Source organism: Labrus mixtus, chromosome 16 (assembly GCF_963584025.1).
Source record: "Labrus mixtus chromosome 16, fLabMix1.1, whole genome shotgun sequence".
NCBI lineage: Eukaryota > Metazoa > Chordata > Actinopteri > Labriformes > Labridae > Labrus > Labrus mixtus.
In genome coordinates, this window is record NC_083627.1 from 18191608 (window position 1) to 18215759 (window position 24152).

A 24152-nucleotide genomic window follows, 5' to 3' on the forward strand; every position below is an offset into this window, starting at 1 on the left:
CTTTTTAAAAACTTTTTCCAAGCTATTTTGTATGAAATTGACACGATGAGTATCAGAAATACACATGATGTCTTCAAAGAGAAGAATAAAATAGTTTTAAATTTAAACTAGCGTAAACAATTAAAAATCATTTTTCCTCAAACACGTTCTTCCTATTTCAAATCATTGTAGCTTATTTCTAAAGACAAAATATGTCAGAGTTGTGTACCTAACTAGAAATGCTTATTCTTACAAGGCAATACGTTTTAACTCCAAAAGATGACAAGGATTTTTAACTTTGTCTCTTGTCAGGTCTGGCTGTGAACTGACTCTTTTTTCACAGAGTAGTGTGTTGTGCTTCATCGCAATAGTTTGGGAGAAGAAGGTGAAGGAAACTCAAAATGTTATATTCACAGTTACAATGCAGGGTCATGTGAGGTTAAGAAAGGAGGACTGCTGGTTCCCCTGAGTGTGACATCAACAGGAAGAAATGTATTTTGAAGAACAAAGGAGCCCCTAGAGTGACACAGTGGGCATGAGTCAGTACATTTTCTTAGTTTGAGGCATCCAAGTAAATGCTCACATGTGCTGCTCTCACATCCAAACAGACTTCACTCCTCCCTTCCTCCTCCCCGCTCACCCCTCTTTGTCCTCCAGGTCTCTGCCGCTGTAGTCAAAGAAGATGTTTCCGTCTTCAGCCAGGGCTCTCTCCATCACCCTGATGCTGCAGTCGAAGAAGTTCTGAAACTCGGAGGAGTGCAGGATCTGCTGCCTCTCCTCCTCGGTCAGCTCCCTCAGCATGGGAAACGAGCCTGTCGGAAGGAACAAATAAATATATATATATATATATATAGAGATATACAAGCAACAGATCAGCAAGGACACTTGTTTCAAATGTGAAGTGATACAGAACAAACCTACCATCTTTAAATTCCCTCCATCTTCAGACCAATAGTATCAAAGACATGACAATTATGAAAGTTTTAAGACAAATTCAGCAAGTTCCCCTCAATGAGAAGCTGGAGCCAGATCATTTTATTGGTCTCTTGGCATGAAAATGTAATCGAAATGAGAAATTCAAAAAACCCTTAAAAATAATGAAGGGTTCACCTGCATCTCAGAGTAACATTCATGTCATCTGTATCAAAACCAGAATCCCAGGCAGAACATAATAAGCTACAAACAGCCCCGATGCACCTTTTAATAAAGACTACAGTAAAAAGTTCATAAACAAGAGAAAAACAAAGCCCTCTGAGCAGCCCGCCTCCCTTTGAACGTAATGGCTGCACAGCACGTCGTCCAGTTTTTGAAGTCACTGTCCCCAAGCACATATGCAATTTTACCCACACAAGCACGCACAGACACACACACACTTATATATCGGCCTTTATCCTGCCTCTTGACTTTGATCCCCCCACATCCCTTTGTATTTGTTACGAGTTGTCAGAAAAGACCCCGTGAATCGAGTGGCAGAGATCAAAGGCCAGACCTTCTAATAGGCTGAGATGGAGAGGAGACGGATGACTGTGTGTTTGTGTGTGCATACATCTGTCTATGTGCGTGGTTGAGTCACACTCGGTGCGAGCGAGGGTGTATGTGTGTCTGAATATGAATATGTCTTATCCATCTGTGTTTCTGTCGCGTGTTGTGTTTTTTAACCCCGGCCAAGAACTTCAATCCATATTTTTTACGACATGAATCCTCCACATTCGCATGCGCACACACACACACACACACACACACACACACACACACACACACACACACACACACACACACACACACACACACACACACACACACACACACACACTTCTTCAGTCCTCTCCACTTTGAAGTGTGGTCAGGGGGTCGAGTGACAGGTTTTTAATCAGGCCTGACCCTCACATGCCATGGAGCTGATATGCCAGACCCGCCTTAACCCCCCCTCACCCTTTCATCTGATACACCCACAGACTGGAAGAGGGTGTCACACACAAGTGACAGAGTTTCGTGACACTTTGACAAACAACATGTGCAAAGTTAAGGAAAGAAAGACGCTAAGGGGTAAAGAAAGGGAACTTTTGTGTTCGCAGTGTTCGCGGAACAACTGCGAGTAGCCAGTAAAGAATGTCCATTTACTGGATTTAAGAATACAAACCTGAATTAATTTGGTGATTTAGGATGACTTCATGCTTAAAGGAGTTTCACTTCTTGCTATCATTCATCCATACATACCGTCTTTAGCTTCCCTGTTTTCATCTTCATCCTGCTGCTCCAACTCAGGGCCTGGTTTTGCCTCCATCATTTCCTCATCTTCTTCCTCCTCCTCTACTGAAAGAGTACAACAAGAAAGAGAAAGACATAGAGAGAGAGAGAGAGAGAGAGAGAGAGAGAGAGAGAGAGAGAGAGAGAGAGAGAGAGAGAGAGAGCATTCATGTTAATCAACAGCTGTTCCAATTTTCCTCGACCTCCTGCTGTGCACCACCTTCCCCCACTTCTTAGCAAAATAATCATTCACAGACAAGCACCGGTACACCTGACTAACTGACATTTGGTCCAAATGGGTTTCATTTACATACACACGCGCTTGTACTTGTGTTCCTTTTAGAAAACACTAAACCGTAACGCATACAAGTTTCAGCGTTTTCATTTCTGTTGCACATGTATATTGAGTATACATTATCTTGGGGAAGTAAATCACAGGAAACAAGTCCTTGCTCTTACAAGTGTTTTAGCTGTAACATGGTCCACATGTGGAGACATACAAGTCACTGCGCGCACACACACACACACACACACACAAGCAGCAAGGAAGCAGGAAATGTCAAGTTGCATGCACTCTCCTCTTTTAATTTCACCTTTGACCCCCAGCCAAAAAGATCCAATGCTGTTCGGGTAAAAGGGGATTCCCTCTGCATTCCCACCAATCAGGCTCAGCAATTATGCTCGACTCTACAGGATTTATTGAAGTGTGTGCAGTGTGTGTTTTCTTTGGGAGGGGGTGGGGTTCAAGTATGAAGGGTTACTGTCAACATAGGCACCTGCTTGTCAGCTACTGCCCCCACCCCCCTTCCCCAAAAAACTGCCCGCCACCCTTCAGGGTATGTGTTGGTAACCCTCGCTAACCTCTCCTCCCCTTACTGCTGCCCCCTCCCTCCAGAAACAGATGCAGAGAGTCAGAGAGGGGAGGGGGGGGCTCTCTCAAAAGACCTCTTAACACCCTGACACCGTGACCAGGCACCTGTGGTCTGCCAGCACACACGCTACACTACACACACATACAATCTGTCTTTCCAGTACACACACCCGGGGCACTCGCCTGCAGTGCCAGAGGTGGTGAGGGGTTAACTGGCGCAGGGTCAAGCTGACAACAGTCGCTCAGTCCAGTGGGAGGAAGTAACTACATCACACCCTCAGACGTGTCATTTCTTTCTTTCTCTCTCTCTTACATGCATACACACACACACATGTGTAGGGGGGGGGGGGCTGTTTAACTCAGCTGGAGTATGGCCCGGGGCACTGTTAAAACCACTTGCCTATGGGGCGCTCTTGCACCAGTTGAACTGTCCTTTTATCACTCGCCTCAGCTTTTGATGAACTCACTGTTACTGTGTAAAAACTACATATACTGAAACTGAAAAGTTGTGGGAAAACTGTGATTTTATTTTCATTATTATACATGTATGTATACAGTATATGTTTTTCCAAGCTTTGTTAATTTGGTATCAAAATCCTTCCCTCATCCTGTCTGAGTATTCACTTTCTCTCATACTTCCAAGTCGATGTTTCTTGATATATGACTTTAATTGTCATACTGTGCGTGTATAATAAAAGGCTGGGCTAAATCAAACACATGCCGGTGAGGCTCAATCCAAGTCAGTGGTTAACAGAGAGCTGTAGTGATCCAAACACCAGTGACCCACCAGTATGGAGGAGAGACCAGAGAGGAATCAGACAGGCAGACTGCCAGACTAGCTCCATATCTGAGCTGCCAAAACAGACAAGCAGCAAAAGAAACCGACAGAACTAATCTTTTTTTGAAGCCCCTTTGTCTCTCCCTCCATTCTTCATGTGTGTATGATGTTGTATTTTGCCATCCATCAGGCATGTTTGCCCTCCACAAGCCGTGGTTGTTAATCTGCAAATGCTTCACGATGTGAAACGGCAAATTTGGACTTGCTAACCAGCATTGTGAAAAGATAAATTACCAAAAACTTTTGTTGGGATTCTGTTCTGTTCTATTTTATTTGTTGACCTTGCGTGACTGGTCTGGTGGCTGGAATGTGTGGCGATGGGAGGAGTGTGAGCAGAGAGGAGAGAGACCACATTCAAGAGCGGTCAAACTGTCAACCCCCGGACCACAGAACTCTGGAGCAAGGCAACGTGATTCATGGCTTATGGGTTACCTCACTGAGGGGAGACGGTCCAATTCCCGTATGAAGATACAGCTGATGGAGTTGCCAGCGTCCATGCATCAACTTCTCTGTCAAAGTCCTACACGAAAATATCTCTAATATTTCCTTTGAATTTAAATTTTCAGATGTATGTTTCTGTGTGCTCAAGGTAAAGCATCAGCTATATATCGTCATTAATGACATTGGAAAGTAAGACTCAGGGGCTCAAACTTATCTAGCTGTTTTCACACATGTACAGAACTCCTGAACATTTCAAATATATTTTTTTTCTTTGTTGAGAAACGTCCGACTTTAACCGGAATTTTGCCAGCCCCCCTTTGAAAATATCCGCAAGAAATCAGGGTGAGCTGATGTGAGAATGTAGCAGGAAATATACAGAACAAGTCACAACAAGCTAGCAGGCTGAGGTGACGACGTTTCTATCCTGCGACCTGTGGACAACGACATACTGTGATCTTTGTGTACAAAATGAAGCTGCTTCACACTCTCTGCTGCTCGTATATATTGACCCGTTTATTGATACTGGTAATACCTCTTATTACATGAAGCATTGCTATAAAGGCACAAACTGTCATAATAGAGGCAGCCATCATAGTGTTGCTTCATGTGCCATTTCAATGCTGTCCTTTTTAGGTGATGTCTCGTCTCCTGAGACGCCACACCCACCCGTCCAAAGGTGAAAATCTCCCGCTGTAAGGGACATGTGAACAGAAAAGACAGAAAGATGTAAGGGGTAGCCTGTCCTGAAAAATGTGCATGTGTGGAAAAGGCACACAGAGGCACTACAGGGTCTCCTGTTGAGTTGCAAGAGAAGCAGGGAAGAGAAACCAAAGGAGACAATCTTCCACAGTGTGAGTGTCTGCCTGCTCTGCTGTAAGTACCTGCGCACTTTGCTGCTTCCACCTCATTCTAGTCACGGGATGCTTTCTTTATCCACCTGCCGCTTAATACCGCTCCTCACTGCGGGACAACAGGTTAACTGGTATCCTCCCCCTCCCCGCAGACGGGGGTCCACCTTGATGAAACTCCGGTTGGGGGCTCCTGTTTTGGTCGGCTACACACCCAGAGTAATGATATCCTCCGCAGCCCGGAGCTGCTGCTGCATCTGGCTGCCTCAATCTTCCCCTGGCTGCTTACTCATGCTGACTGGGGCCCAGTCAATTCAGCACCACCCAGCAGGTAGGTAGGCACACACATTCACAGTACACAAGTACACACACATGCCATGAATGTGTGAAAGTGTTTGTTAATGGACGTGCACTTACACAAACGGAGACATGTACACACCAATTGAATCTGTGAAATTGTTTGTAAGTAAAAAATATTACACTCTGAAAGAATGGACATAACAGAGCAGCATAACATAGCCTTTCAGCTGCTCTAAACTATCATGCTATAATACCAGCTAATATTACTGTCAGTTAGAGCTTGGACAATAATTCAATGTTATCAAATATTTTTTAGGTTACACCAAACACATTTCCCCAGAGCTGTTACTTACCTGATTGTACAAATACATGACAGATCAAGTGAATGGATGGTATTTATATAGCACTTCTCAGACTTCTGTCAGCCCATAAGTTTAAGCGCTCTAGGCTATATGCCATAATCAGACATACACACACAGTCATAAATAGATGCCAGAGGCTGCCATGTAAGCTTTTAATCCGCGCCCCTCAGGATCTTATCCATTCACACACTCATGCTTACACTAATGGGAATGCCTTGGGGAGCATTTCGGGGTTCAGTGTCTTGTTTAACTATTCCTGAATAATGGATGAGACGCTCTATCTCTGAGTCAAAGCTTCCACCATTGAACTTGGTGACAAGCGTAGCACCCTAACACTGTATCAAAGCTCCTCTTTGCTCTGAGAGATTGTAGTGTCCAGACTGGTGTGGCCTGGCCAGGCTAGGGAAAAGGAGAAATGGTATGAGTGGATCCCCAGTATCCATCCACTTTTGTCTTATTTGTGAGTGAATGTTGTTATTGTCCCTCCAAGGCAGCCAAGGTGGTTGGTTATTAATTACAATGAAGCAATGCATTGAGGCTAATAAACACAAGGTGTCTGTGGGGAGGGGGAGAATACCATAAAGTGAAATAGTTCAGGTGAGAATAATGGGCTCGTCTGTTTGTTGAGTAAAGAAAACATAGTCTTAATGAAGGCTGATAGACCGCTGAGAGTTTCATTAGCTTAAACATTTTGTATTATTTCACAGTAGGCAGCTACTATCAAGCATGTGGAGCGAAGAGTTGTAAAGATACTGAAAGCAAATAAAAGATGTACACACTGTCCTCTGCCTCCTACAGCTAGTACATCAAGCACAATGGCTCGGTGTGGCACAGCGATAACGTGCCAGCATGTGCTGTGTTTTTTTTTTTTTTTTTTAGGATCAAAGCCTTGGCTAACTTTTTATTCCCAACCCAACCTAGTGTACCAGTGATGGTGAAATGTGTTTGTGCATGCTTGGAGTGATGCACAGAGTTATCAAAGAGATGCATGTGTGTGTGCGTGCGTGTGTGTGTGTGTGTGTGTGTGTGTGTGTGTGTGTGTGTGTGTGTGTGTGTGTGTGTGTGTGTGTGTGTGTGTGTGCGTGCGTGTGTGTGTGTGTGTGTAGGGAGGGATGAGACCAGGCCCTAGATTTGTCATCAACTAGATTAGAGCTGCAGACTTATCACAGCAGCATGGAGGTGATTACTAAACTGAGTCACACACACACTCAAAGTTGACAGTACTCATCATTTTGGGAATTCTCTTTTGTAATAATAACAAAGAAAGCCAGATACTGATACGAGAGAGACGAGGCGGCGCAAACGGGATAGAGGGTCACAAAAGAGAAATCCAGCAGGGTATCAGGGGATCCCACGCACTGGGAATAACCCTACAACATTATACACATATTCATATGGGGGCACACACACACACACACACACACACACACACACACACACAAACACACACACACACACACACACACACACACACACACACACACACACACACACACACACAGATCGCAGGGGTTCTGAGAGGTTGGCTGTTGAGCAGACCACAACACAAGCACTATGCCGAGGAGTAGGAGGAGGCCGACATGACTTAAAAGGCTCCTCTAATGTGGCCCTGGCACGACACACACACACACACACACACACACATTCACAGACACACACAGTAATATGCATTAACTTTGTAGAGAACAACATTTTTTGTCACTGCAAAACACATCATACACAACATACTCACACTACAACCACTTTACCTCTCCTTCTTACAATCGCCCTGAGGCATCAGGGGAATTTCTGTACTTTTATCCGCCCCGCCTCCAGTGATATAATCCTTGTTTTCAAAGAATCTAAAAAAGATTTTTATAACCGCAATGATTTTACGCGCCTGAAATAATGATACAGCTCACAATTTAAGAGAAGCAATTCTTTGATAAATACAACGTGATACAGTATGATTTGCAGGAAATCTGCCTTTCCACACATGAAAAAATATATTATCTTTTAACGCATACTGTGAACTTTTTTTTTAAAAAGATTTATTTTTGGGCTTTTTTGCCTGTATTTGATAGGACTCTCACATCGGGAGAGAGAGTGCGGAATGACATGCGGGGAGGTAGCAGCAGGTGGGACTTGTACCCTGGGCGTCAGCTTGGAGGACTGCATCCTACACCTAACCGCTAAGCCATCGTTTCCCCCTAACTCTGAACTATTTTATACAAAAGACATGTATACCTGGAATCATCTAATGGGATATCAACAGAATGTTTCTGCAGTATTAACTGAATTAACACTCCATGGAAATATTGTTATTTGGTTCTTTTTGTCCACTTGGGCCAAAACTCAGAACTGAAGTATTAGAGCATAAACATTGCTAATGCATTTTTTTGCATGTTCTTTTCTAAGCCATGTGCACACTAACAAGTGTCATTGTAAACTGTCCTGGTAACCTAAGGCAGATTACTCGTTTTATTTTTGTTAATACTCGAATACAAACTCTTTTTTCTGTACACTGACAAAAATTCAACACACTTTAGAGATTCTGTCATTAAATCGATGGTTAAGAGTCACACAGGTAAGTCGTACAGATCTTATGCTGAGAGGTGAGAGGAAAGGACATCCTGCTGATAACTGACGGTGAAGACAGAAAAGACTTAGAGAAACAAATCCACTCAATGTGCAAGTCCACAGCTGCCACTTTTTGATCATACAAGTCAGTAACGTGCCAAGTAACTGAAAGTAAAATGAAAGTGAATTAAAAAAAATGTTTGGACCTTATAATTCACTAAACCCTTCTACTTTGGCTTGTTAATTTAACTCAGTTTATTTTTTTTACTTTTTCATGCGTTTAAAGAGAAAGTATTGTTTAGATTCATCATGGTTAATTAAGTCATGATTGCCACAGTAGGAGGGGAAAGTATTCACTCCCTTCACACACATTATCAGCAGGACATGGTGTTAAACTATCCAGACTAAAACCTGCGGGAAGGTTTTGATTAATCCACCCCTTCGAAACCCTTCCCCACGCTTATCAAACATTGTGTGTCTGCGTGTGTGTGTGAGTTAAGTCGTTGTACACCACAAGTCTCAAGTCTGCACATATGCATGCTCACACAAAATCAGCACATGTAAATGCAGTGCATTCGGGTCTGTGGGGGTCGAGGGTCAAATCTGCTGTGTGCTTTGGGTGCAGTGTGTTTAAAATCTCTCCCTCTTTGCCTCCCCCCCCCCCCCCCCCCGCCATCTCTTTCAAGCATTGCCACCCAGGCTTGGCCCTGACCCAGACCCACATCTTTAAACTGAGCCATCATGCCATGCCATGCTCAGAGCCTGGCCACAAGGCCCTGATTAAAAACCATGACTTCAAACTTTCCAAGCTGTCAAAATCCCAGTCAGAGAGAGAGAGAGAGAGAGAGAGAGAGAGAGAGAGAGAGGGTGAGAGAGAGAGAGAGAGAGCAAGAGAGCGAGAGAGGGAGGGGGAGGAAGAAGCTGAGAAATAGATAGAAAAAAAAAGGTCTGACATAAAATCACCACTGTGGCATGGACTAACTTTTCAATGCGTCATCTGAGCGAGGATTTGTGTCACTCTGATACAGGCCTGTGTGTATCTCTGCGTTTTGAGAGTGTGTGTGTGGCTCAGATGGTGACTGGAGGTCTGTGTTTGTCTCCTGGATGGGGATGGTGTTTCATTAACTTTTAATGAGGGATGGACGAACAGACAGAGGGGAAAACACTTTTTATAGGCCTACTTTACATGAACACTTGGCGCTTCATCCTTTTGGCTTGTGCTAAAATAAACAAATGTGTGCACAGGATATAAACAAACACATATGATTCCTTTAATAGTCAAAGAAAACACTTCCCTTTAAATGAGAACTTAAAGACAAACATGTTTGAGATGATCTGTAAAACCATGATTTAATGATTACATAATTTAATTTAATCTGATACTTTTTTTTTTAAAGACACTTTTGGTTGGTGAGACTTTAAGGAAGGGCTAAAGTTTATGTGCCAAGAGTGCTCCCTGCTGGTGACTTGAAGAATAGCCGGCCACACAGCAGCCAAACAGGCTGCAAATTTCACCTTGAATCAACTTTCAAACTACAAAGTGTGTTAATGATCTGGTAATGTAAGGTCTAAATCAGTTGAAAATACTGTAGGTGTGCAGTCTTTTTTTTTGTCTTGAGTGATTATGCTTTGGCTTTTTATGTTCCTTTCACTGTCAAGACTCAATGAGTCTGTTAAAAGGTGCCAATGTTGAAACGCAGAGTGTTTCAAGTAAAAGAGGAACAACAAAGACAAACAAGGGGTTAACAAACATCCAACCGAAACAACTAAAGTGAAGCAGGGCGGTGAGCTGCAGGCTAACTGTGGCAATGAACCGCTACCCTCTCAAATGAAAATACCTGGAGAGTCGACGGGATCTCGGAGTACAAGTCAGACCACCCAGGCAAAAGTTCAAGTCTTACTGTTGTTTAAAACAAGTATAAAACACTCAACAAGAAGGGGGGGAGGGGGGGCACACATGTCAAAAAGTCAAGTTCAACTTAACGTGAGTGAAGAGAGGAATAAAAGACAGCTGAAAGGAGAATAAAGGGGGACACATGAAACTGTAACCTTACATGGCTCAAGCACTCCTCAAACGGCAAATATTATTTTGGATGATAGCCATTTTGCCAAAAAGAGAGAGAGCGAGAAAAAAAACAGGAGGGAGGGCGATGAAGAAGGGGTTCGTGTACCTTATTATACGGTGGTCATGGGGGAAAATTGCAATCATCTGTGACTCTTTTTGGAATACCTACATAGTGAAAAAGACACAATCATTCTCTAATATCCAGAGTTCTTAAGATTTGACTACCACAGGCTTTTTGACAGAGACCGCCTGAGACTCTACATTACTTTTTGGAGTGAGCGAAGGCTGAACCATTTCTGAAGGCGATGACGATGGAAGCCAATCAGAGCTGTTTTATGAAGAGAGAAAAGTGAGAAGTGTTGTCTGCAGGGAAAAGATGTAGGGAGATCCGAACAGCTACTCAACTGAGATATGACGCTGGTGCATACAATGTGTAAGAAGGGGCAAACGTTTGAGTTTAAAGTGGATCCACAAACTGCTACCCTGAGGAAATCACTGTTATAAAGGTCTAAAAATCACCAAATTAAAAAGACATTTCTTTATTGTAATTTCAGGATAATAAATCCAGAGTAAACAACAGAGTATACTGTGTTCAGAGTCCTTAGGGTTAAACCGCTGTGTTTCTTTTATTTGGATTGCATTTGGACTCACACTCACACACACACACACACACACACACACACACACACACACACACACACACACACACACACACACACACACACACACACACACACTCTGGTCTATTCAGTCACTTGTAGCCGCCCGGCTAGAACAACAACCATGTATGAGACAAGCACTACCATATGTGGCTGCATACACATTCATGCAAATACACCGACCCATAGAGAAACACGTACGAACCTAACCGGGCAAAACACACACTTGTGCAACCACATTCCTCCTTCCATAACCTTGACCACTGCCCACAAACCCCTCAGTCATCTCTGCTTTCTTATAAACTGGGAGAGAGTTACACTCACTGTTTTATATCTGAATGCAGCGTTTCTTTACTGGATGTTAAGATATTTCACCAGAGACAGCCACAGGATCACATGGCCGAGGGAACTTGAAGGACCTCAACGTAATGAGTTTTGAGTGTTTGGCATGAACCAAACACACAGTGATACTTTCCCTCCTGATGATGACTTTTGCCATGAAATGAGAAAGTCAGTTAGCTATTTAGATAACTCGTCGTTTTACTGTATTCACTGTATTGTTGACCTGAGCACCCCCAGCTAAACCACCGACCACTACACTCTCTATACTCTATACTCTCATAACATCAACACACTTCCTCAAACCTTTGGCAGCTTGTAATGTTAGCGCCAATGTGAAAGCAAAACTTTATTTTGTGGAATATAGACTGCTTTTCTTTTTTTTTTTTTAACAAAAGAAGCAAAGACCCTCTCAGATATTAAATGTAACTTCAACATAAGCAGCAAGCAGCTTCAACAAAGGCTGCCTGAACAAAATAAAGCCTTAAATCAACACACACAAAACTAAATTAGTGAACATCTGATTAAAGATGATACAAGACCTTAAACATTTGATGACAACTTTCATCATTCTTTTTTTGTATGTAAAGTGAAAGAATCGATCTAAAACAAAAAACATACAGTAAAAAGCAACGGCCATGTTGGCCATACGGCAGCTGTTGTCAACAGACTGTTGTCATGGAGACAGGGTGGATGTGCAGCACTTTTCTTCTCAGCACACAAACTTGTTCCAAGGCACATCGCAAGCGTTTGGTGGACACGGGGCCTTAAGCAGCACATGAGACGACTTCATATTTAACTTGTGTTTTAATCTATGATGAATATCAACCTGTTCAACCATAGTTCAGAGTTTGTGAAAAATACACAAAGTTCACTTTCTAATTGGACCAATGTGCTGCCAATGGTCAGGATCATTTATAAATTTGCAGTTTTGTTTCTTAACTGCTCCATCACGGGATTATGTAGAGCTCAGGTGAAGTGTGTGTGTGTGTGTGTGTGTGGTCGCTTTGCCAGCGCTACATGTTTGTTTCTGTGTACTTCACTGCTTTCATGCATGATTATTCCCATGTATGCTACTTCATATAATGTGTGTGCTTACATTGGTGAATCAGTATGCATTTGTTTATGTGTGTGTGAGCGCACTCACGCAAATGTGTGCCTTCTCAGATTAGCACTTGGAAGCTGTTTTTTTCTCTGGCAATTACAGACCATTACCAGTCTACCACATGTCAAAAGAAAGCCACTTATTGCAGTAAATATACTTAAGGAGTGAATTACTGACCAACTTTATACTCAAGTTGTACAGATCCTGAAAACTAATGGGCCAGAAAATACTGAAGGGGGAGAGAGGGGGAGAGAGAGAGAGAGAGAGAGAGAGAGAGGGAGACGTATGCACATTTTTCTGCATACAGATGCACAAACATTAACACATTATTATGACCTTATGAACTTTTAACTCTAAATGCGAGGGGGTTTTCAAAAGTTGCAATACAAAACTGTATACAAACACACATGGAGTTGTAAAACTGAAGGCTGACAGACTTGTGGTTCACTGGAAACAATTACTGCAGTAATACCATGCTGCAACACTGGCCTCCTCTGCTCTCCTCCATTTGTTTCTCTCTTTTTTTTTTCTTTCATTCCCCCGTTTATTCTCTAGTCACCAAAGGTTTTACTTGACCTTCTACATCTATTCTTCTGCCTTTTTCCTTCATTTTTACAACTAACTGGGTCATGCTCACACTACAGCCATGCTAAACAGCACACATGTGTACGTGCTCAAACACATGCACTAAATGTCTTCAATCCCCTCGACCTCTACTGCTCTTACCAACATCTCAAGAGGGACATACACACAAACAAACACAAGCACACACACCCAAAAGCAAACGCACACACTGATAGTTATCTTCAGATTTGGATCTGTGAAGTAAAAGAGTTGGTTTGTCAGAGTACTGATGTTTATGACCAAGTGGGACTGACCGGTCCAGAGGAGGGATGCAGGCACAAGCAAAGAGCGAGGCAGAACGTTTGCCCACATGCCTCTATGATGTATTTCCACACAGCGGTGGAACATTTCAGTCACTGGGTTAAAAGGTGGACATGAGAGATGGTAGTTATTATTTAACACATTCATGACCATAGTTAAGTTTTAAGTCAGGCCATAAAACAACAGTTATTCTTAACTTTAGTCTTATGAGCAAGAGAAACCCTGACTGGTGATATTTTAATATCTACCTATTTATAATGGTTTTGTATTGCACATGAGTGCCTCTGAACTGTGGATTTTTCACTCATTGAACTTTATATTCTAAAGTCAACTGGACTGCTTTAAGTTCACGCCGACTCGTACATTGTTATATCTTTATTTACAAAGCCATTCTAGGAACAGCTCTGGACTACCTTTCCTCTTTTAATTCTGAAGGATGGAATCCACAACCTTAATTCGTTGGACCAAAGTTAGGTTGCTTGGAACAACCTGCAGTCTGATTTTAAACTACAAAACTTTAGTTACCCTGAATGCTATTAAATCCTTATTTTAAAGTCTTGAGTTCAAACGCTTGCACCTGGTGATTTTCTGATTATGAAATGTTTAGTGCAGGAGTTTGAGCGTTTTGTTGTTGAAACTAGCACCCAACCGATATGGGCTAGTCGGGGCCGATATCAATATTATGAAGAGTAAAAATCTAATACCCACATATGTCAGCAGATATCTTTCTTAGATCTAAGTTTGATCTGTAGAGATAGATATAGGGATGGGTTTTTTTTTAGTTGATCCCTCACATGCGGTTATCAATCACTTGTGAAAAAGATACACAAAGGAAATAGATGGTCACTCAACTAGAAAGTAACTGCACATGTAAATGCACCACTGCTTGACACTCTAGGGAGAGATACTGCTTGTTGTAATCCATACAGCGCCCTCTGTTGGTGACAGCCAGAAAGAGAAATGCTAGTGTCATACAATGAAACTCAAATGAAATGCGATTTGACTGGTGAATAAGTCTAGTAATATTGGTGCATATCTGCGATAAAATTAGCCGATACCAATAGTCACTGGATATGTTCGTATCAGCCGATATTATTGGCCGATTAATCGGTCTGGCGCCAGTTGAAACTTCTTGTCCAGGTCTGCCTTGAAAAAGAGATCTCTGATCTCAATGGGAATAACCTGGATAAATGAAGGATAGTTTTTTCCACTCATTTTACCGGACGCATCAATGATTTTTAACAAATACTTACTTGACAACAATTGAAGACTGACATCAAGTCAGCTTGAGCTAAATGAATCGACAGTAAAAACACTCTACAGAGCTGAAGGAGCTGTGGTGTAGGACGATAAGCCTCTGTGGGTTCATGACTATCAGCAGCAACCTTGCTCCTATTTCTATTGTTAGTATGGAAATAATGGGCAGCTTTAAATCTGACGTTGTGTAGCTTTGTACTCTATATAATTATTACAGGAACATTTTTGGAATTAGATATAAAAAAGGTAGTGTAACTGTAAACATATTTGGATGAGCCATGCTACTTCTCTCTTTGGTGCTTCTCATAAACATTGACACATCGCAAACATCTCTGGTCATGCATTTGCCTGCCCTCGTTGTGTTTATATGTACTTATATTCAGATAAATGATTTTCCGACTAAAGCTAAGAGTGCCAACCAACACAACTCTTTGTCACTTTCAGGTTTAATCTGTATCCAATTCTGTTTGGGGTGGAAAACCTACTTAGTCAGAGAGCACAGAATGTAAGAAAATGTTCCCTCTTAAGAACCTGTCAACATGGCCGGTTCAACTACACAACACACACTTAGTTTGACCTCAGTGGGTTAGGTTACTATCACACATCACATTAGTCCCTTCTTTATTTCACTGTTATGTCCTGAGACAAAGCATCCATCCCTCACAACAAGCATGTCCATTCATACTCATTAAGATAGCAGTAAATAGCTGGAGCCAACCGTGACTGGGGCTAATCCGATTGCCTGACACAATGGGCGCTCAGGGCAGACACATCAGTGAGCAGCCAATGGGAAAAGGGAACATACATAGACGTCTACACATCACAATTATAGGAGGGCAATTGGTCAGGAAATGAAAAACCATATCATTAACTGGTTTAAATGAGAGTCACACACATACACAAACTCCATGAGAGTTGAAAACACAAACTCCTGTGTAGCAGTCGGATCAAATCCAATTTGATGAAGCTCAGTCCCACACTCACGTCGCACATATGAAGCCAGCCATCCCGTGCATTAAGGGCAGATATGAGACGTGGGGAGGTCAGAAGGTCATTAGGACAAGACTGAAACATCTGTAGACTAAATAAAGTCATTACTATGAAACTCTACTTATCCTTCCTGACACACACACACACACACAATTGATGATAATAACTACTGAAAAAGATGACAATAGATCCTGTTTTACAAATCATATCTGGAATATATTTAAAAAAAAGTGAAATGTTTGAGTGAGATTTAAAAATACAACTAGTCTTCTGCAGTTTCTCTTATTTTTTTACAAGCACTGAATTCAAGCTTCATAGGAGTCACGCTTGGACTATTTTTTTAAAATAAAAAAACACAACACCTAGATATGCATCCATAGTACTTTTTACAGCATTACGACACACCACCATGATTAAGAAAAGCTTTAATTCTTCCATTTATTCCTTCAGAGCAGCCAGATGGGTTTCTCCCTCACCGTATCCCTGTCCTTCTTCTCTCATTATATAATATACGTTTAATCACAGAGGCAGCATTAGTCGCTATTTTTGTTTTGACAGCAGAGTTTGGCCTTAAGGCAGGGAGAGGAAGATGAAGGAAAAAGAAGACTAGAGATGAGGCGAAACATTAAAGAAATAATCAAAGTGAACTAGCCCGTTAACAGCCATTTCCATTGTGTGTTAGCATCGAGCCATCAAACTAAGATGTACATCCCGGTCCATCTGTGAGAAATTGGGCCAGCCACCAATGGACATTACATTATAGGGCCTTCTGTAAAAATAAACATCTGCATGTGAATATGTGAAATCCACCGGGAGAACACACTGATTACCTTAAGTACTGTACATTAGGAAAACAAACACGCACGTACTCACGCACTCACATTGAAGGAATGAGCTCAAACAGACTACTTGGTTGCAATCCTAACAGTCTCTTATAAAATCCACTTTGGATTAGCATCAAATACATCAAAGTAGCCACCACCTAACCTCACAATTAGCAACAAAAACTCCAGTCTTGGTAGGCTGGGTCGGTAGAAACATGAAAACAGAGACAAAAAAAAATCCAAGTCCTGGGCTAAAAGACATTTGCTCAACCTGTAGCTGCAACCTGAAAATAAGCGGCGTGTTGTGTGCATGTAAGGTTCAGTAATCAACTAAAGGAATTGGCCTGAACAAACACAGAGCCAGAAGTGCAGGCAGGTGCTACCATCGGCCTCTTTTCCTCTTTCTCCAAACACACAACCTTTGTGGCGGCCTGCAAAAGGAAGGGTCTCCTGAGGCCAAGGTCACCTCCCTGCAGACCACCGCAGCTTTGCTCTGGCTCCCAGATGTTCTCTCTATCCCACACACGCACACATACAAGCACACACACACACACACACGCGCACACACACACACACACACACACACACACACACACACACACACACACACACATACACACACGCACACATACAAGCACACACAAAAGACAGACCTCCAGAACAGGCTTTATATATAACATATAGCATGTCTACAGGCCATAATCAGTCAGAGTGTGTATATTTAATGTATTTATAAACACACTGTATGACCTGTGTGAAGTAACTACTGCTTGTTTGCTTGGATGTTTCATTATTATTTTTATTGAATTACTCTGTACAGTAAGCTGCATTGCATGTTTGTGTGTCTGATTGTTTGTTTAGGTTCCAACTTAAAGTTCATCTTGACAAGCACTTGACAACAGGAGTCCTCATATGTACATTCAGACCTGTCCAAAATGATGATTGTGCACTGAGTGTCTTAGTGTCTGTGGGTACATGCATGTGCACACATATGTGAGTCAATGCCTTAGCACTTGTTGAATAAATTATCTATTTCTGGTTTTGCCAAGGAAACAGGGGAAAGGGGGAGAGGGTGTTTTTATGTGTGCGTGGGTGGATGTGTGTGTGTGTGTGTGTGTGTGTGTGTGTGTAGGGGTGATTGGTGGGGGGTTGGGATGGGAGGATGAGGCCGGCCATTTGGATGTTGATCAAGACAGACGTGTGTGTATGTGCATGGTGGTTGCTAGTGGAGGAGGGCAGTGGAATCCACACCAGACCATCTATTATAATGACAGGAAGCAGGAAGTACAGCCCCTTCGCAGTCACATGGCTGCCAGCTGTCTTGGCAACTAAAAAAGGGAAGATAGAGAACATGATAGGGAGCATGTGTATGTGTTTGCGTTTATCTGTATACACATGTTGGACTTGTCAGCTTGAATGGAGAACCTGTAGGTGGAGTACTACCTGAAGCTGCATTCCCACATGTGAAGATGACATTTAGAAATGTGGATTATCTGATGAAATATTAAGAGGCTTAAAGATGAGCAACAGCAATTGTCAACAATCCGGATCGCCACCTTCTTCCGCACAAATAATCAAACATATCTACCTTAAAAACACAACCACCAACACTCTGGAGCCAAATCCAGTGCGGCCTTACTTCAGTGTTCAACATATGGATGCGTTTAGCAACTGCTGCTCAGTACACATGAGCACCCACTTATGAGGCACATGCATGCAGATATAAACTCACATGAAAACACACATGCAACGGATTTTTCCCAGACAGAGACATAATGAAATGAATGTCAGATTTTCTCTTCAGGATTACTGAAGCTTATATATTAAATATATTTTTAAATCTAACACTAGCAACATAAGGACAACAAAATACACCCACACCACACACACACACACACACACACACACACACACACACACACACACACACACACGTGATGCTAGACATCCATAAAGAATCATGTCGGGCAACTTTCATCTCTCAGACTTTATATCACTCCAGGTTTATCGGCTGTGTGCTGGCTAATTAAAGGAGTATCAAATTCAACCACACAACCAGGACAATCATTGAAACTTAATCCCCTCTGTTGGCGCTTGTGACCTGTAGTGACTAGACCCCTAAAAACAGACTCAATCATAGACTACAGATGATCAGACGGATCAGACAGAAGACTACAGAGAGGCCTACACAAATACTCACCTTCAGACAGGTGGGCTGTGAGCGGTGTCTGTGTCTCCTTGCAGTAAGAGACCACCTCTTTGGGAAGAAAGTCTACCTGTGTGATCTTTGAAGCCCCCAGTCTCTGCATCCTGCGCCTGAGTAAATAACACAAGATGCTCCTATTAGCATTATTTTGTCTTCAAAGTTCAAACCTGTCCTACAAACAGCACATTCAATTCACATGTTTCTCAAGGTTTAAAGCGCTGGATGACAGGTGTCTGTGGGAGTAAAGTGTCTTGAAGAAGTCAAAAAACTCTTGTAGTATGAAGATCAACTTGACCCTGGTGAAGGACACAATCAGTCTGATGAAGTTAAAAAGCTGATCTTCATACTATAAGTGTTGCTGGAGCTTTTTGACCTCTGCCTAAGCAGAAAACTTGCTCAACATTCAGATGATTGGGCCGTTAGGTCGGTTTACCCATTATGTGAACTAGATGACTTTAACAATAAGTGACATGCATGCCAAATATAAGGTACTTAGTATGTTCTTTAGTCGAGGAGAGAAGAAGGACGTACCCAAGCTCAGAATCAGCCTGCAGCTGCAGCACAGAGGGGTCTGTGTCCCACTGCAGGGTCCTGATGTCACCAACAGGGGGGGCAAGAGAGGACATGCAAGTTTACAAGCAGACCCATTGGAACAGACACTTGCACACGTGTATCAATAGTGCACAAACACACATTAAAACATGAATGCACACACTCCCTAACCCGCAAGCCCACTTATCTAGAGAACAGCTTGACACGGAAATTCCCATCGAATTTCTATGCAGGCACTGTTGATGGAAAAATGTTTAGATAAGTGGATATAGCGTGGGAGGGCTATACATTAGGGAGACATTATACTGTATTTCATTATACTTCAATGTACACTATTTATTTAAAGATCTCTGCTCATCTCTTGTAATAGATTTCTTGGTCTTCTGCCAGGAATCTACCAGATCAAAAAATACTTTTGCATTTATGGCCAAGAAATGTTCTATTGTTGTGGGAAGGAGGGTCAAAATAATTGTTTTCAATGGGAAAACTATTTGACCCGAGGACCCCTGCAGAAATCTTTCTACTGATGTTTTGAATCATTCACAGCACCAAATGTTACCCACATATATCATTTAGGTCGGCATCTACGTACTCGTGCATCCTTTGTGTTGTATCAGATTCTTTGTCTTGACGTTTCATATGCAAATATGAGGTCGATGACACATGAAAACACGGACAATATGTCAAGCAATATGACTTCTATTCCACACTCAAAGCAACAACATTCAGCATCTATGTACAGTTCACATATTCACATGTTTACAGCATCTGTAAATCAAGTATAATGTGACTTTACACTGGACATACATGACACTGAAATATTCGTGCATGATCATGGAGTTGGACAAATCACGACAAATAATGCTGCGCTCATTCAGTGCATTATCCTGGTTCCTAAGCTAATATTAAAGGGGTAGAGGCTAGCAGCGAAAACAATCTGCGGCTGAAAACTAGTTTTATGGCAACTTGGTTGTAGTCGACCAACTGTGAAAGTACAACACTTCCAGCATCACTACACTTTTTGATGATACCTTTTAGGGCCAGTGAACACGCCCATGTAGAGCTTCAGCTTGTGCCACACAGCGCCAGGTGAGAGTGGCACGGCATTTCTTTAGCCTGACAGAGCGGCTGTTTTACAGTAACAGGGACGACACTTTAAGCAGCAGATTGTCAACCCTGTGGAAGCTGAAATTACTTCTGTGGCTCAACTGATGCGAGCAGAAATCTTTGAGGTGGCGTTAAGGGGGACAGTGGGGGCATGAGACAGAAAGTCGCCAGAGGGAAAGAAAGATGGAAGGGGCACTGCGCTGTTTTGATCTTTTAGAGCGTGATGACCACACATTGCTGAGCACCACTGACAACACTGTGGGTGCTTCTCTGAGTAAACTCAGCAGAAGAAGTGTGTGTGTGCGTGTGTGTGTGTGTGTGTGTGTGTGTGTGTGTGTGTGTGTGTGTGTGTGTGTGTGTGTGTGTGTGTGTGTGTGTGTGTGTGTGTGTGTGTGTGAGAGTGTGTGTGTTGGGGGGTTCCTGGGGTTTGATGGGAAAATTCTTACCTTGAGGTCTGTACTTGGGACTTGTTTTTAGAGAACCCTGACCTAAGAAGGGACACACATACACAGCCACAGATGGAGAAGCTCAAAATGACATGCTATGATCCAGGGCAGATTTGGGGAGGAAATACAGTGGTCATACCAGGCATCAGAACTAACTCAATCATTTGTAAAAAAATAAATAAAAAAAAAATCAAATTTTTAGAAACTAAAAGAGCAGAGAGAGTCTACTATATCCCCAATTCCACCCCAGGCCATACCGGAACAACACATTACTAATGACCCCTCAGGGCATGACAGACACTCGACCTATACATTCAGCTGCCATCAGAAACAAATGGAAAGCAATTGATGACCACTCTCCTCTCAACTGCGGGTTTAAGTCCCCAAAGCAGCCATATGCAGAACTCAAAGTGTTAAAGATGTACAAGTTGCACAGAGGCAGGAGCGTGCATGATACATGAGCACTGAGGATACAACTACAGAAGAGTTGCAGGAGGGGAACAGCTCACAGTTTGTCACTTTGCCCTCACATCATACTTACATTGGTTCATGCTCATTTGGCTCAATATTGAAAACTTAGTCCTGAGGCTCACTAAGGCTACTTTACAAGGTTTTTTTAAACTCTCCGTTTTTTATTATTTGCAGGATTCTACTGAATCTGAGACTTTACCTCAAGCTCGAGCTTAGCTTCTCAGAACTATCTGTTGGAGCTGCACAGTGGTCATCAAAACACAGTGACACAGTATGGCATGACGACTCACAGATATGACCTAAAAAGGCACAACGGCCTCACCATTAGAGACACACATCCTTACCTATACCTGTTGTAACATTGACAGGAGAAGAGACAGAGTATGCGTCAAAGGTGTCCAGAAATATCAAACAGCCAAATCAACTTCAGATACTAAGCATTTTTCAGCCACATGGCTTCGTCTAGTTGGTGTTTATTCTAATTTAACTTAGAGGAAGGGGTACATTTGCTCATATTAAAACACATGTCTCTACACAAGCCGGAATAAAGGCAGAAAATGACTTATGGAGTGACTCTGTACTTGAACTTTTGGGTGAAATCCAATATTTTGGCCGTACCTGCTTGCTGCTGCTCCATCAACCGAATCCTGGCTCCCGGTCTCACTGGGCGTGCTCACCGATTTGGAGGGGGACACAGGGGTCGGCACTAAACGATGAAAGCAACATGCATGTAACATTAAAGGCCGCACAGAACACACAGCTAAAAACAACTGTGATGGAAAGCAAAAGAAAGGGAAGCAGAAAGAGCAGGGCATCAAATTACTCATCTGTACTGAGGAGTTTCATTTGAAGACGCATTACAAACGACTCCAGCTAATAACAGCATAGCAGTGACCCAATTTTCAGGTGCTGAAAGTGTCGTTACAATATCAGACCACTAGAGAACAGTGCTTCCAGCAGCTTGATGAAAGTGGCAGACACCCTGGGGACACGACCTGCAGTTATCATGCAGACATGGACAGGAGGAACAGGGACGTGTTCCTTTGGCCAGAATACTTTTTTAAATGCATAAGGGCTTGTACATAAAGCTCAGTCAGTTTTTCCTGATAAAAAAAACAAAACAATAAATAGTCCAACTGAAGATTTTAGTTCTTTATGTACAGTAAGTTACTGGGTGCATCTTAAGCCTGCTGTAAGGTGACAATCCTTTCCAACCATGAAAAGGTCCCTGAGAAGGGTTTCTGCAGCAAGATTTGGACTCGATTTAGACCAATCTGGGTCATTCCCTGAGTGTGTTGTAACAATTAGCTGAACCTTTATTAGCTAAATTACCAGAGAAAGACAAGCAGCAGGATTTTAAGGATTTATTCGTTGCGTAGAGTTTAAGAGTATTATGTACCTAGTGGAGGCTCCGGTGAGATGCCAATACTCTGTAGGAGGGCCTCGGTCTCTCTGCGCTTACGGTCCAAGTCTGAATCTTCTGGGGTCATTTCTCTCTTCTGCTGACTCTCTGCCTGCTCACGATACATGGAAACAAAAATGTCAGCTTACCTATCATGAGCTAAAGAACAAGTATAACCAACCATTGATCAAAAAGTCCAACACTAACCTTCTGCACATAAACAGATGAATGTATGCACGTATGGACACACACAACCTCGGCCTTTTATGTGTAACGGCCTGACAAAAAGCAATCGAACACACTAACAATACACACCAGAGTGCAGTACAGTATGAGTGCCAGATGCGTGAATTTACTCACTTTCTTCCTTACCTCTTTCTTCTTCCTCTCCTCCTCCTTTCTCTTTTTCTCTTCCCTGATCTGGGCAAGGCGCTGCTTCTTGCGCTCCAGCTCAGCTTTTAGGTCACTTTTGTCTGACATGGTGTCCTTCGTGGGCTTCAAGGCAGAGGATTCAAGCAGGAATGAGTTACAATTAACACTTTCGCACTGTGCTCTGATTTCACTGTTACGTGATACATTAAAGAAAAGTATGGGTTTATTCTGGGCGCCTTGGTGGGGCCTCAGAATCCCCACTGGGTGTGGCAGTTATTTTATGGATACAGTTTTCATCCATACTCTTTCGGGTCCAGCAACAATAAATACCTTAACATAGATCACCACTGTCACTATCACTGGGCCATACTGAGCTGAAGGGTTCTACATACGGAGTGACACATATTTTTTATAGAACTAGTCCAGTGTGTTCTAATCTTGCCTAGCCACTTCAACCATAAAATTCCTATTAATTAACCTTGGGATTTACTTTCCAGGAATATTCTTAACACTGCTGAAAAGCTCAAGCTTCTTCAGTAAAATACAGCAGAATCCTTCCTTAATTAGTTCAATATATAAACATAAGGGTATGACAATACAGACTACATGTAGCTATATGGTTGGATCTTGAACTAGGGGAGCTACCTGCTGTATTTATAGCACTGTAAATTGTAAATGTAAATTGTAAATGTAAATTGCCAATGATGTGCTGAGTAAAAGGCCACCGTCACATCTCTGAGACAATGCGCACGAATAGATGGCCCTTTGACCCTAGGGGTTCAAAACACGACAGCCAAAGCTTTCACAATATGGGTTCTCACATCTTGTAATGATAATAAGAAACAAAGGAACTGACACATGCACAATGCAAGCATCACAACACAGGCTATGCTACATGAACATAGGGAGGACAAGCAGCTAGTGTATTGCAAAAGGCAATCGTAGCTAGCTAATCACACATATGAGCGCATTCGTACTTACGTAAATATGTTCAAAGGCCTCACCGTGAACACGATATTAAATGTTG

The 24152-nt window shown here is 42.4% G+C and overlaps 1 protein-coding gene across 7 annotated transcripts in view; it reads right to left on the reverse strand.

The window, feature by feature from the left end:
- Positions 1-23280, reverse strand: part of LOC132991154 (cytoplasmic dynein 1 intermediate chain 1) — a 53594-nt gene extending 30314 nt beyond the window's left edge. The window contains exons 1-8 of one of the 7 annotated variants that reach the window (XM_061059778.1): positions 23126-23280; positions 22751-22865; positions 21970-22057; positions 20881-20922; positions 19307-19366; positions 18770-18885; positions 2197-2292; positions 620-791 (exon numbers count right to left, since the gene is read on the reverse strand). In XM_061059778.1, the coding sequence (XP_060915761.1) occupies positions 620-791; positions 2197-2292; positions 18770-18885; positions 19307-19366; positions 20881-20922; positions 21970-22057; positions 22751-22865; positions 23126-23233 (797 nt within the window). In that variant the 5' untranslated portion in view covers positions 23234-23280. Of the gene's footprint in view, positions 1-619; positions 792-2196; positions 2293-18769; positions 18886-19306; positions 19367-20880; positions 20923-21969; positions 22058-22750; positions 22866-23113 lie in introns of all 7 variants that reach the window. The other 6 variants (XM_061059777.1, XM_061059776.1, XM_061059782.1 and 3 more) reach the window with 6 other exon arrangements.
- Positions 23281-24152: the final 872 nt, after the last annotated feature.